The sequence below is a fragment of the Motacilla alba genome, chromosome 14, assembly GCF_015832195.1.
Source record: "Motacilla alba alba isolate MOTALB_02 chromosome 14, Motacilla_alba_V1.0_pri, whole genome shotgun sequence".
In the NCBI taxonomy this organism is placed as follows: Eukaryota; Metazoa; Chordata; class Aves; order Passeriformes; family Motacillidae; genus Motacilla; species Motacilla alba.
In genome coordinates, this window is record NC_052029.1 from 6804152 (window position 1) to 6816647 (window position 12496).

The following is a 12496-nucleotide window of genomic DNA, read 5'->3' on the forward strand; positions in this document are numbered from 1 at the left end:
CTGCTCTCAGCCACTGCCACAGGCAACAACACTCAAGCCCTCAGTACCCTCCTGATCACCACCACCCCTGCGGCATCAGTCCACCGCACCAAGATCAGCTTTCTCCAGCTCAAACTTAAAGCTAAGTCATGGGGGCTTTAAACTAACCTGTCAGGTACTGAATTTAATACTGAATATGTGCTTTTTTTTGCCATTTTAAACATTATTAAGGTCCAAATTTAAAAAAGAAATGAACAAAACCCCCAAACAAACCCAGCATTTAAATTCCGAGAAAGGCGGGATCTCATATAGAACTCTTGCCACCACACCAAGGGAGAAATCTCTGAATCACCAGATAATCCAGAGATATCTGGAGGAAAAGCCAAAGCAGAGTGCTGCAAAGGAAAGCAGGAATTTTGTCTACTACAAATACAGTTTGTGTCCTATTGATTAAGCAGCTGGAGTTGAGCCCAGAGCTGCAAAAGCCTGGTGTGTTAACTCCCGGCCGTGTCAGACGGCTCTGGGCAGGGCTGGCAGCCGACCTCCAGAGGTCTCTTCCTTCACCTCCTTCACCCAGGCCAGCTGGAAGAACCCTGCCCACCAGGAGTAAGACAATTTCCCTGTCTCGGCAGCATTACTGCCTCAGCCTAACAAAGATTACTTTAAATGAATCTCGTATAGTTCTATTTGTCAGCTTTAAATGATGTTCCAAATATTCTCAGACTACTGCTATTTTAGAAACTAATGCCGGTGCATTTTATCAATTTAATGCCCAGTTGAAATCCAATAATTTAAAAAGACATAATGTGATCTGAAAAGCACACTTCTCAAAACCAGAATTAAATCTAATTTAAAGTATGAGGGGAGAACACAGTTCCAAAGAAAGGAGCTGAGAAAAGCACTGTTGAAAATGAGGTAGCAATATGTCTAATACTAAAGGTGTGGGGGGTTTTATTTTGACATGCCATATTTAATGATGTTTATTTAATTATATTTATTTCAATAGAGACATTTTGAAGCACTTTGTGAAATATTTACAGGACAATTTCAGAGTCCTTCATTAACTCTGCACTAAATGATACCCTGAAAAGATTACTTGATTGCTCATTTTTCTTCATACTGCAATTCCTATCAAACTATCACCGTCATTATTTTACTAGTCTCAGGTAAAATTTAAATTCAGCTTTTGTTGGTTGTTTTGGGTTTTTTTTCAGAGGGAAAACAATACCTCATTTAATGTACAAATCTCTTCCTGACCTACAGCATTACATCAGGCGTGCTGGTGAACTGAGTGTGCCCAGCACTTCTGCATTCTCTGTCCCCCAAGCAGCAAGTGACTGACCTTCCTTGAGACTTTTCTGGCTGTTCACCTCAAGGCATTCCTTCTCCTTCAGTGGCTTAAGATCCCCTGCAGGTAAGATCTCGGAAAAGCCCTGCTGCTGTTTCTTGGAGCTATCGATCATGGTGGGAATCCTTTAGAATGGCAACATCCAGCACCGAAAAAACGCAGGCCGCGGTGGGCAGCGGAGCAGCGCGGTCCGCACGGGGCTCCTACGGCAGCAGCCCGGCCGCCGCCGCGCCGCCCATGGCGCTGCCCCCACGGCTCGGCTCGGCTCGGCTCGGCTCGGCCCGGCTCGGCTCAGCCCGGCTCGGCTCAGCCCAGCTCAGCCCGGCTCGGCTCGGCTCGCTGTGCCCGCTCCGAGCCCGCAGCCCGCTCTGCCCGCGGGCACGGAGCGTGTGAAGCACAACTCCCAAGCGCCGCCTCTCTGCCCAGGCAGACACTCCCCCCGCCTGTAGTGTCGCTCGCTTCCTCTGCACATTGGCGTTTCCATGTGCAGCTCGGTGGTCAATCATCTGACAAAGAATGAGTCAAGCGGTTAAAAATAAATCCAGCAGTTGCTGGAGAGCATTCGCTGATACCTAAGACAAACTACTGCTGAGGTCTCTCTCCCCTTCCCCTTCCTTCTCCCTGCCCCCACTCCTCGGAACACTGCTGCACGCAGCAGAAATATTTCATCTTTGCCTGACCGGCGCATTCATTACTCATTAAGTTTCACCAGTAAACAAAGCTGCACAGTGGCATTTGAAAAAGTTATTCTTATGTTAAGGAACCTTCCCACCCACCCAACCCCAGGTCTGGTTCCAGAGACATTTATCTAGCAGAGGTAACTGGGAAAAACAGTGATTATTTCCATGCCTTTCTTTCCCTGCAGTATGAGAGCCTCTGTTCCTTCCTTGTTGTAAATAGCTAAGCCCCGAGTATTTTATTATTTTCCTTTTTGCATTAGTTACACATCTCATTATTCCCAGCAGTTTCAGGAGTATTTCCTCCCACAGCTTCTGATCTGCCATTCTCTGCAGCATATCCCATTTATCTTGCATGAGTCATCAACTTCAGCGTCAACCTGGAAGATTTCAGGGAAATGGATCCCCTCTAATTACCTGGCATTGGCCATAAGGGAACAGCAGACGAGTCTGCATTTAATTTCCTGTACTTAGAGAAAATAAACTATACATAATGTTAAAGAGTCTCTACATGTCAGCTAGGAACTCTGGCAGGTGTATTTTCCCTTCCCTTTGGCCAAAAAATGCTATCATTGCACACATTTTCCACGCCTCTACTTTGTATTTGAAATCCTTCAACCTGAAATGATAAAGGACATCTCCATTCAGATAAAATGTTTCACTTCCATAGAATCAGATTTGAAAATACCTATATACGTTGAGACACAGAATTTTTGAAAGTGGAAACTAGGAAAAAAATCCCATCTTTTCCTCTTCGGATCCTTCTACAAGACAGCCACTGAGCACTGACTCTTCACCTTGACAGTGCCCCAGGGCAAGTGACACCACGGGTGTGAAGCTGCCTGGCCCAGCCAGCGGGATTTGGAAGCCTCTCCCCGTTTGCCTGCTGCTGGGAGAAGGGAGACCTAGATCTGCTCAGAACTGCAGACTCAAGGAGCTGTGAGCTCACCAGGCTTTAGCAACCTCTTGACATGTCAGGAGCTGACGATACAGGCAAAAAACTCTTTGCAGCATGAGTGATTTGAGGCCACTCTCCCAGCCTAAAAATCAGTTGTCTGCACATCATTTGTATAAAAATGATCAGCTTAAATTATGTTCTGCTTAAATTAAACAAGTTACAGACTATTCTGATACATTTGCTTTTGTAGTTGATTTTTACTGAACACAAGGAAAAAATATTGTAGAAAAGCTCCTTCATAAATCAAATTAATGTCCTGACTGCCTGCAGCTGAACACTTACTGTGCATAAGAAACAAAACTACTGTTGAGAAACTCCACACATTCAGAAAATAAAAACTGAGACAAGCAGAATACAAATACTGCTTAAACTTAAACACACATTAAACTCTGACATAGTCCATAAACAAAATATTACACACTTACTGATACAACAGATTATAACTCCACATTTTTCTTGTACCAAGAGAGAAGTTAATTGTTTGTATTGATGAATTATATTCTAACAGTGTAACAATATATAACAGCACAAATTGTTTTATGAGAAAGGTACAGTGCACTTCACACACTCTGAACTGATTTCCCAATGATTCAGAAAACAGCATTTTGAAATTTAAAAAATCCCATGCCCTAATGAGGAAGTGTGTAATTAAAGAAGCCAAAGGAAGATATTTTTCTTCAAACACCATACTTCTGAAGGAAGTTCTATCCATCCCTATCCCTTTATAGTGCTTTATATAGACTGAGAGTGCCCAGTGCTCAGGTGAAAGCTGACCACAGTAACAGCAGCTGGGTGGCAGCAGTTCAAGCCTTCAGGAGCATTTCTCTTGTTCAGAAGGACGAGTTTAGCCAGGGGTTGGTGCTATCCACTCCTCCCCCTTTCCAAGGCAGCCACCCCACAGCAGATCAGTGTGCTTATGCTTCAGCTACTTGAAGGTATACCTCATATTTTGCTTCAATTTCACCTCTTAGTTCAATACAAGCTTAGCGCACAGATGAAAATTTTAGAAGACCTTTAAGAAGTCTGACCAAATCTCAACAGTGACATGCAAAATCTTTAGTATGAAAAGCAGGAATTACAGAATTAATGAAAAGTAAGAATGAGGAAATTCTTGTACAGACTAGGAGAGATGAAAGGTCAAAAAGATGCTGTGTATTTTTCATGTAACCAAATACTGCCATTGCCAATAAATGCTATACAATATGGACTACTTGGATGAGGGCAGACTTAACAAATGAAAAGAAAGAAAAGATGCATTTGAAGAAGGAAATAGTTCTGCTCCACATTCAGTTATACTGTGAATAAGGAGAATATCTGGATATTCTGCTCAGGGATAAGTTTCTATTAAATCCCTGCATGAAGAATAACATTTATTTCCCACATCATGAAAAAATATTCCTATTCCAACAACTTTTTGTTTTCCCAGCAGTCTTGAATGTACGTTAATCCAAGCTCAATTGATAACTTGGTTTTACTGGTTATTTGAGTGTGCAACAATATAGTTCTTATATTTTTAGTGATAAGGTTTCAAAGAAAACTAATCATCATCTCAACATGTCTGTTGGAAAAGTCTAAAACTCTGGGACAGCTTCAAAGGCACCTGGAGGCATCTCACAATTCCCAGCTCCACAGCACTGCAACATGAGAAAAGTGCATGGACTTTGTAAACATTCCTGAGAGCTGTACTAGAAGGAACGGAAACACTCTTAGCATGTTCCAGTACTAAGTTCACCTGTTCAACCAATACCCAGGTGCTCAAAGGTGTCCTGAGCAGGTCCCATGTGAACCAAGGCAGAGTGCTGCCTGTTACCCCCAGTGCTGCCCCCCCTGCCATTTAAGGACTCCCTCTTCCCTGCCAAATGAAATCAATTTGTAACTCCTCCAGAATGGTTTACACATGTTCTTACCTGTGACTGCTAAAGCACCACAATGACTCCTCAGATTTACTCACACACTTTCAAATCTGATGGTAATTTTTTAAGCTCTTATGAAATAGCAGAATTTCTGTCACGAACCACTACCACCACACTGATACATTGAACACACTGCCTATGTTTGGGCAGTAGCTGTCTGAAGATTGTTTTGACAGATAAAAACTTTGTATTTCAGTTACTTTAGTTGTTGGTTTTAAAGGACCCTAATTCCACATTTCTCTGAAAAGAAATTGTGACTTTACAGGTGGGAACTTAACATCTTCCCATTCAAATCACCCATTTTGGCCTACCACAAAAAATCCTCTAGTGTAAGTATTAGTGAAGCAACAGCAACTTGTTTGTTCTTGGACTACTCTTTATTTTAGCAGTAATACTGTTAATAGAACAACCCATGAATTTCACAATATAAATTAGGGACACAGAAAAAGCTTGGGATCTTACAACTCCACTCAGAGTTTGCAATGGTTTTGTGTTCAGTGTCTAAAAGTGAGCTGAAATTTGGATCGTCATTTGAAATTGACAGTATTTGTTAAAAACAGGCAGAAAACTTTTTCAAATTGCAATTTTTTCATCTTCTCTTTCTGCTGCTATTTAAATAGACAATGTTTTGTAATAGAGAGAACTACTCATTTCCAAACTAAACATTGGACATACAACCTCTGCAATTTGAGCATGTACCTGTTTCAAATGAGCTGGTTTTAACATTACAAATAGCAAAATGAAACTGAGAATCACAGAGAAACCTATAATGACCTAGAAACAAAACTTGTGGCTGAGAGACAGGTTTCTATCAAACAACAAAACCAAAGTATCTCTTTCAGCTGAAAGAAAATCTTGAGTCCTACATGTTGTATTTTTCAGTTACAGGTTTGAACTCCATTACAAAGTGCATCAGTGTATCCAAACCAGAAGCTGAAGTAAAAGACACAAAACAAGCTCTTGGTTTCAGTGAAAATTAAATGTTAGAATTTGCATTATTTTCAGAGGGCAGAAGTACCTCTCATTTGAATTTCAATTAAAGTTGAATATATTGCATAAGAGTGGGTGAAATGAAGAAAAAAGGCCTCAGAATGGAACATTTCTGTCAGTTTCATAAGCCAGAATCTCATTTAAGAGCAATGTATTGCACAAGTTTTTCACAAATGTTTGCTTTACATCTAAGGTCATCAGTGCTTGTTCCTTCCATTCTTCTGCAGCACAGACTCCAAGTGTTCTGCCAACCTTCAGCCTGCAGCAGAAGTGTTATTTAAAAGGTGGAAGTGTCTAGTAGATATTAACGAAAATTCCAAAGTACAGGAGGAAGCAATGCAGCCCCACGGTACCTGCCCAGGGCCTGCCTGTCTGCCCCTCACAGCAAACCCTTATCTGGGTGAAGCATCAGTGATGTGCTGAGTGCCATCACTGACTGGGAGCTGCTTTGCAGCCTCGTTAAACACCAAGTAACCAAGCAACAATTGCTTTAACAGTACATTCCAACTCTTCACATCATATGGAACTCATTCCTTAGCAATCCCATCAAAAAGAAAAACAAAACCAAACCAAATGCCCTTGGGTGTTTAAACTCTTTCATTACCATAATAACATTTTCAAGTCGGAAAAAAAGCCTAATTACTCAAATATCTATTTCACCTTGGGTTTACATACACCTTGATGAGTATCTTGGTGCTTTATATTGTGTTAGGATAATCTAGTTCTCGATCATGGTGTAATAATTTCTTCACATAGGAAAACAGTGCTCTGACTACACAAACTAAAGCATCAGTTTACATAACCTCTATTATAATTTATTCTATTACTTCTATAAACATTAAGAACATTACTTCAAATTATTAATTAAGGGGAATTGTTTTGAGGGAGTTCTGTTCTGCTTATATTCTCCACCATTGTGGCAATAAAGACCCAAACAACACAAATAATGGTCACCATGTACCTCAGTCACCCTTCCCAGAAAAATACCAAACACTTACAGTGATGTCAAATTTACAAGTCTGCATGTTCTTCTACTCCCACTAAAACCCACACAAATTCCTTTTAAGGGAGGACATATGTTGGCAGCGTTCACTGCTTAAATGAAAACCACCTTCCACTTGGTCTTACCCATGTACACATCTAAATTATTAAATATTTTTAAAATGTGTATATAGAGTACATAAAAATGTGCATTTTTGTATATGTTTAACTATACAGATCTACATTTAACTGCATAAATATATCCTGTAGAGGACAATATTTAGTCATCCACTGGGCTACCTCTGATTTGCAAAAGTTGCCTATAGTAAGTGCTGCACACCAATTACCAGTTCTGTTTGCTCTGTGTTACCTTCTTGTAGTGGCTCTGTCACAAACTGACACTTCAACAACAACATTTGCAGTTAGGACTTAGTTCTAACAAATTAAAACAATTACACAATGGAATTTAAAACTAACTCAACATTCTTTTCTAGGTATGCATTTAGTTATGTACAAGGAATTTCAAGAAAAAAGGTCAGAATAAGACAGTTTGATCAAGTGATCTCTTGAAAGGAAAACATGCTTTCTGTATCTCCTGTAATCACTCAAATGCCAAGCCCTCAAACAGGATTTCACATATACCAGATGCCTTGAATTGAGTCAGTCACAGGTCATGTCTCCTGTGTTAATCTCTTCACAATAAGCAGATAATTAAAAAAAATAATATCTATAAATCAAACTAAAATGATGGAATGTTTGTTTAGAAGTTTACCAAATGGAATGACCCTGCTGGAATTCTTTCATGTAGCCTGTGAAAATGTCAGAATATATTCCATTTAAGAGGTCATAGTCCCTAGAGATCTCTGAGTTTTGGCTTGTATGTCTTTTCACATGCTTTAATATTTGAAAATTGTTCCTTGTAGACACTGACTGATGGCCTGGGAATGCTAGGATTGTGGGAACTGGCAGTACCAATGACAAAGACAGACTTACTGGGAAATCAGTACCTACTCAGTTTGCGCTCTCCTCTCGGAACAGATAGGATGACATTCAAGCATTTACAGGGAGACCAAGGGACTTCTGGTTTTTTCTACTGATATGTTAAAAAACCAAACAAAACCCCAAAAACAAACTCCCCCAAAAAACAGAGCACTACCAAAAAACCCAAAGCATAGACAAACATATATTAATTACAACATGCTGCATGTTCTTAGCAAAGATTATTTAATAGAATATTTGCATTGGATGTTCCATGGGTTATTAAAACCTTAAGGGAAAGACAAACCCCAGAATCACTGAGGCTGGCAGCAGCCTCTTGAGATCCCCTGGCCCAAGTCCTGCTGGAGCAGGGTCAGCTGGAAGAGGCTTGCCCAGGACAGTGCCCAGTCTGATTTTTAGTATTTCCATGGGTGAAGATTGCACAGCCTCTCTGGACCACCACTGTAGACACACACATTATTTATGACTACACTATAAATGCACACACACATTTCTACTGTAATCTTACAGAAATGGTGCACTTCTTTATCTAGACTGGCCTTTCAGGATACACTTCCTTTGAGGTCTGATTTGGGGGGGATTTTTATGTTTGGTTTCTTGATATTATTGTTGGTGGTGGTGCTGTTAATCAGAATATCTGCATGCTGTTTTCCAGATCTCACTGCTTTCAGCTTAGTGATTATGAACTTGCTGAATTTAAGATGATTTTTCAATTATATTCCCTGCCAAGATATTACTTTAATCAGAACTAAGTTTTCCATTTGTTGTTCTCTAGTCTTTCCAATAGCCATCTTTTCTATACTGTGTCTCTCCCAGCTCTCTCAAGAAAAAAACCTAAGCACAGTGACCTACCTATATATCATTACAAGAGGGAAAACCACACCTGATCACTGATCTTAGAGGAATGGAGAAAAACCTGCCATACACAGATGCAAGAAGAATGTCCCAAATCTCACCTGATTCCCTAATACCAAAACCGCAGTTCAGATCTACTAATTGCACAGAGAATTTGTTCAGAAGCCATAAAATTATGCCAAGAATGCATGTTACCAGTGCTACATACTGAGGGAGTGGAAGATAAGAGATAACAGGCAAACTAATATGCCACAACTCTTAGATGCCAGAAAAAATCCCCTGGATCATCAAATTTATTTAAGTAATACCATTAGGTTAAGTGGGATGTGGATTTCATTCAGTTATTTTAAGAACTGTGTCTCCCAGCTGACTCGACTGGTCCCTTAGGAGGACTCAATATACACCATTTGGAGTATTTGTTTTTGTTTGGGTTTGTATTGGGTTTTGTGTATGTGTGTGTGTGTGTGTTCCATCTTCCTCTGAATTCTCCACAGTATCCCACAAGCTCTCCAGCCCCACAGGAAGCTGCAATTCTCACCTGACCTTCAGTGCCTCAGGGTCTCTGCTCCTGAGTGTCCCTGTTCTCACACAGCCAGGGGCACTGCTTTCTCCTAATTGAGATTTTACCAGTCTTGCATTTACTTTAGGAGGTCCACTGTCCCAAGGCTTTTTTCCTACAAAGTATCCAAGACTCTTGGTTCTTCTCTCAATTAGCCCAATTCTGCTGGAGAACAGTTGCTGCCAGCCATGGGAGGCACAGCACCCCCTTCTCTATCCTCCTCCAGTTCATGATGCACAACCCTAAAGAGCAGCAGAAGCAATCCCATTCCTATGCTGGCTGCGAGTTTGGAGGAGCAGACACCTCATAGCTCCCACTGCCTGGAACAGAACTGCTTCTCCACACCACACAAAGGGCAGGGAATGGGCACACTCCCCTTCTGACAGGATTTATGGCCAAAATGCAGAGCCAAAGGGCACTCAACGGCCCGCACAGGTGCCAGCCACTTATCCACTCATTTTACAAGAATATAACCAGGCTCCCACCTGTGGATGACAACTGCACAAGAGCAATTACATGTCTCTTTTTCAGAAACTAGCAGTCACTGTCACAAGAAGAGTTTGGCACAATGAGACAGTCAAGGAAGCCGCTGTAGAGCCAAGAGAGGCTGCCGATACACAAGCTAGGAGCTTTCTATTTTACGTGTACCTGGAAATAATGATTGCATGGCTCCTCACACCCAGCCCTTCACAGCTCCCTCTTCCAGCCAAAGAGGAAAAGTACTAATTCAGCATGCAAAAAGCTCTGGTCATGCACTGCTTCCTTTTTTTGATGTTATCTACATGTGCAATCCTTTCCCATCATTTGGCTCTGAAACAGCAGGTTGGAAAGCTGCAGGAAGAATCATTCCCGTCCACCCTCCTGCTCTCAGCAGCAGACAGCCTATCCTTCCCTCCCTTGCCACCTCCTGGCTCTCAGACAGAAGCTCATGAAACCGTGGTACAGTGTGTGTGGGCAGCACATTGTTCTGACTGGTACTTGGGCCGTGCCACGCTGCTGCTACTCTTGTCAGCCTTCCTCCACCACAGCCCAACTCAACACCCAGGCATCAGTCTTCTCCCTCCTGCTTCCAAAGAGCCTCACCCATGGCACTTTTCCCCCAAGCTGTCCTTCCTAAGGACACAGCATCTCGCCTAAAAAGCACACACTGGACCCAACGTGGCATGCAGATGCAGAGCCTGTTTCCCAACTCCACGTATGTGAGCAGGCTCACTGCTCATGAGAGGCACTGTACACCCATGGCTGTCATGAGACAGCCAGAATCACAAACACATCTCTGTCATCATTCAGGAGGTGACAAGTGTGAAGAGCAGAACCAATAAGAACTTTGCTGCTTTTTAGCAAGTGGAGCAAGAGTTGCCTCCAGAGAACAGGCATGTAAACCACTGCAATACACAGGGCACATGGTTGCATGATCAATGCCCTGTATGTACTGCCTAATTATCCAGAAAGATGCAGACTAATGAGAACCTGAAATTAATTTCATTAGCAATACAGTATTGCCCACAGCCATGAACTTGAAAACAGCTCAAATTAAATAGGAGAACCTTAAAATTATGACAGACCAAGAAACTGACATACAACATCCACCTCCCAAAATTATCCATTTTTCTTTGCGCAGGGACTAAATACCTGCATGTAATAAGTGACTAGAAAATCTTAAGCTCCTAATGCACTCCAACTGTTTTGTTATTGATCCCCTGCTGGAAGTTAAAACCTCTTTGACAGAGTTGGCACAGTATATAAATGCTCCTTTGTAAACTCAAGGGACAATAATTCCACTGGAGCTTAAGCTAACCATGAGAATTTGCAGCAAACCCACCGAGCTCTGCCCACCCGAACTCTAACTCCTGCTTTGCTCTGTGACTGGGATCTCTGGGGCAGAGGGCAGGGGAGAGGGGGAAAATGTGAAAAAGGAGAAGGTAGTAACAGCTCCAGTGACTGCTGGCTCATCCAGGCACGCTGTGATTACCTCCATGGTAAACAAAACCAAACCAGAGCAGAAGCCTCCTACCCTTGCAGTGACATTGGAAAAGCTGGAAACACAGTTTCTGTACTAACTTGTGCAAGTCAGCTTAACAACACTGCAGAACAACACTAGAACAGTTCAGCCTCCTACTGGACTACTGCCAAAAGACTAATTCAAGTAAACAAAAGGTTTAAAGGATCACTACCAGAGCTCACAGTAAGCATAATGCTTCCTGCATAAAAATATCCTACCAAAAAATACCCTTAAAACATTTCAGAATTTTTTAAGTGCCACTGTATTTCTGTGAACTGCAATCTCTTACGCTTATAGACTTTATAAAGTAGTGACATGCTAAAATACTCTTGCAAATATCCAATTTTTGGTAAAAAGTAAAAATACTAAATTATCAAAACTACTTTAAATGCAAATCCATCAAGTTCAAAGTTCACTTTTACAAATTTGCTTCTGACTTTCATCATTTCTACAAAAATTGTTTCTAATTAAATTAACCAAAATCACTAAATCTGAACTTATCGACGAGCAATCGTTTGGCTGCTCTGGAGGTTTGACAGGACACACATACCTACCTCATCCATTTCAGTTTTACAGGAAACTAACAAAAAACACATTTTCCAGAAGTATTCTAATACTGAATTAAAATTTGTAGGATAGAACGCAAAACATAAATTATGTATTATTTATGCAGAAAAACCCATCATTGAAAATTATCCCTTTTTGTCTGATAATAATACAACACTCAAAAACATTTCATCAATACTTGTAGTATACACCAGCTGTAGTTTTAAAACTAAAACTTAAAAATCTCCTCAACTCCATTCTAGGTTCCAGAGTGCCTGCTGCTGCTCCAAGAGTTGCCCTGGCAGGTGATGCTCCCGAGACGGACTTCCCAACATCCCGCAGCACCTGGACGTGGCAAGAGCGGGCAAGGAGAGTCCCTCGCCGTCACCGCCCGGTGCCTCCCGCGGCTCCGCGCCCCCGGGCACCCCCGAGTCCCTCACTCACCATTCTTGCGCTCGGTGAGGGGCGGCAGGCAGGGGCTGGGCTGCAGCGACAGCCCCCGCAGCTCGTGTGCCACGGCCTCGCTGTGCGGGCTGGGCGCCAGCCGCGCCGGGGGCCCGGGCTCGTCCTCGCCGTCCGCCGGCCCCGCGGGCTCCATCCTGGGCACGCCTCGGCGCTCTGCGGAAACAACGCGGCTCTGGTCACTCTCGGCTCCGGCAGCACCGGCAAACGCTTCACGCACCGCTCTG

General features: G+C 42.3%; 1 protein-coding gene across 6 annotated transcripts in view; it reads right to left on the minus strand.

Annotated features, from left to right (window-relative positions):
- The window catches only part of MRTFB (myocardin related transcription factor B), a 67971-nt gene that overhangs the window by 37600 nt on the left and 17875 nt on the right, over window positions 1–12496 (minus strand). For 5 of the 6 annotated variants that reach the window (XM_038151630.1, XM_038151631.1, XM_038151634.1 and 2 more), the window contains exon 3: window positions 12252–12425. In XM_038151630.1, the coding sequence (XP_038007558.1) occupies window positions 12252–12405 (154 nt within the window). In that variant the 5' untranslated portion in view covers window positions 12406–12425. Of the gene's footprint in view, window positions 1–1321; window positions 1620–12251; window positions 12426–12496 lie in introns of those variants that run through there. The other variant, XM_038151633.1, reaches the window with a different exon arrangement.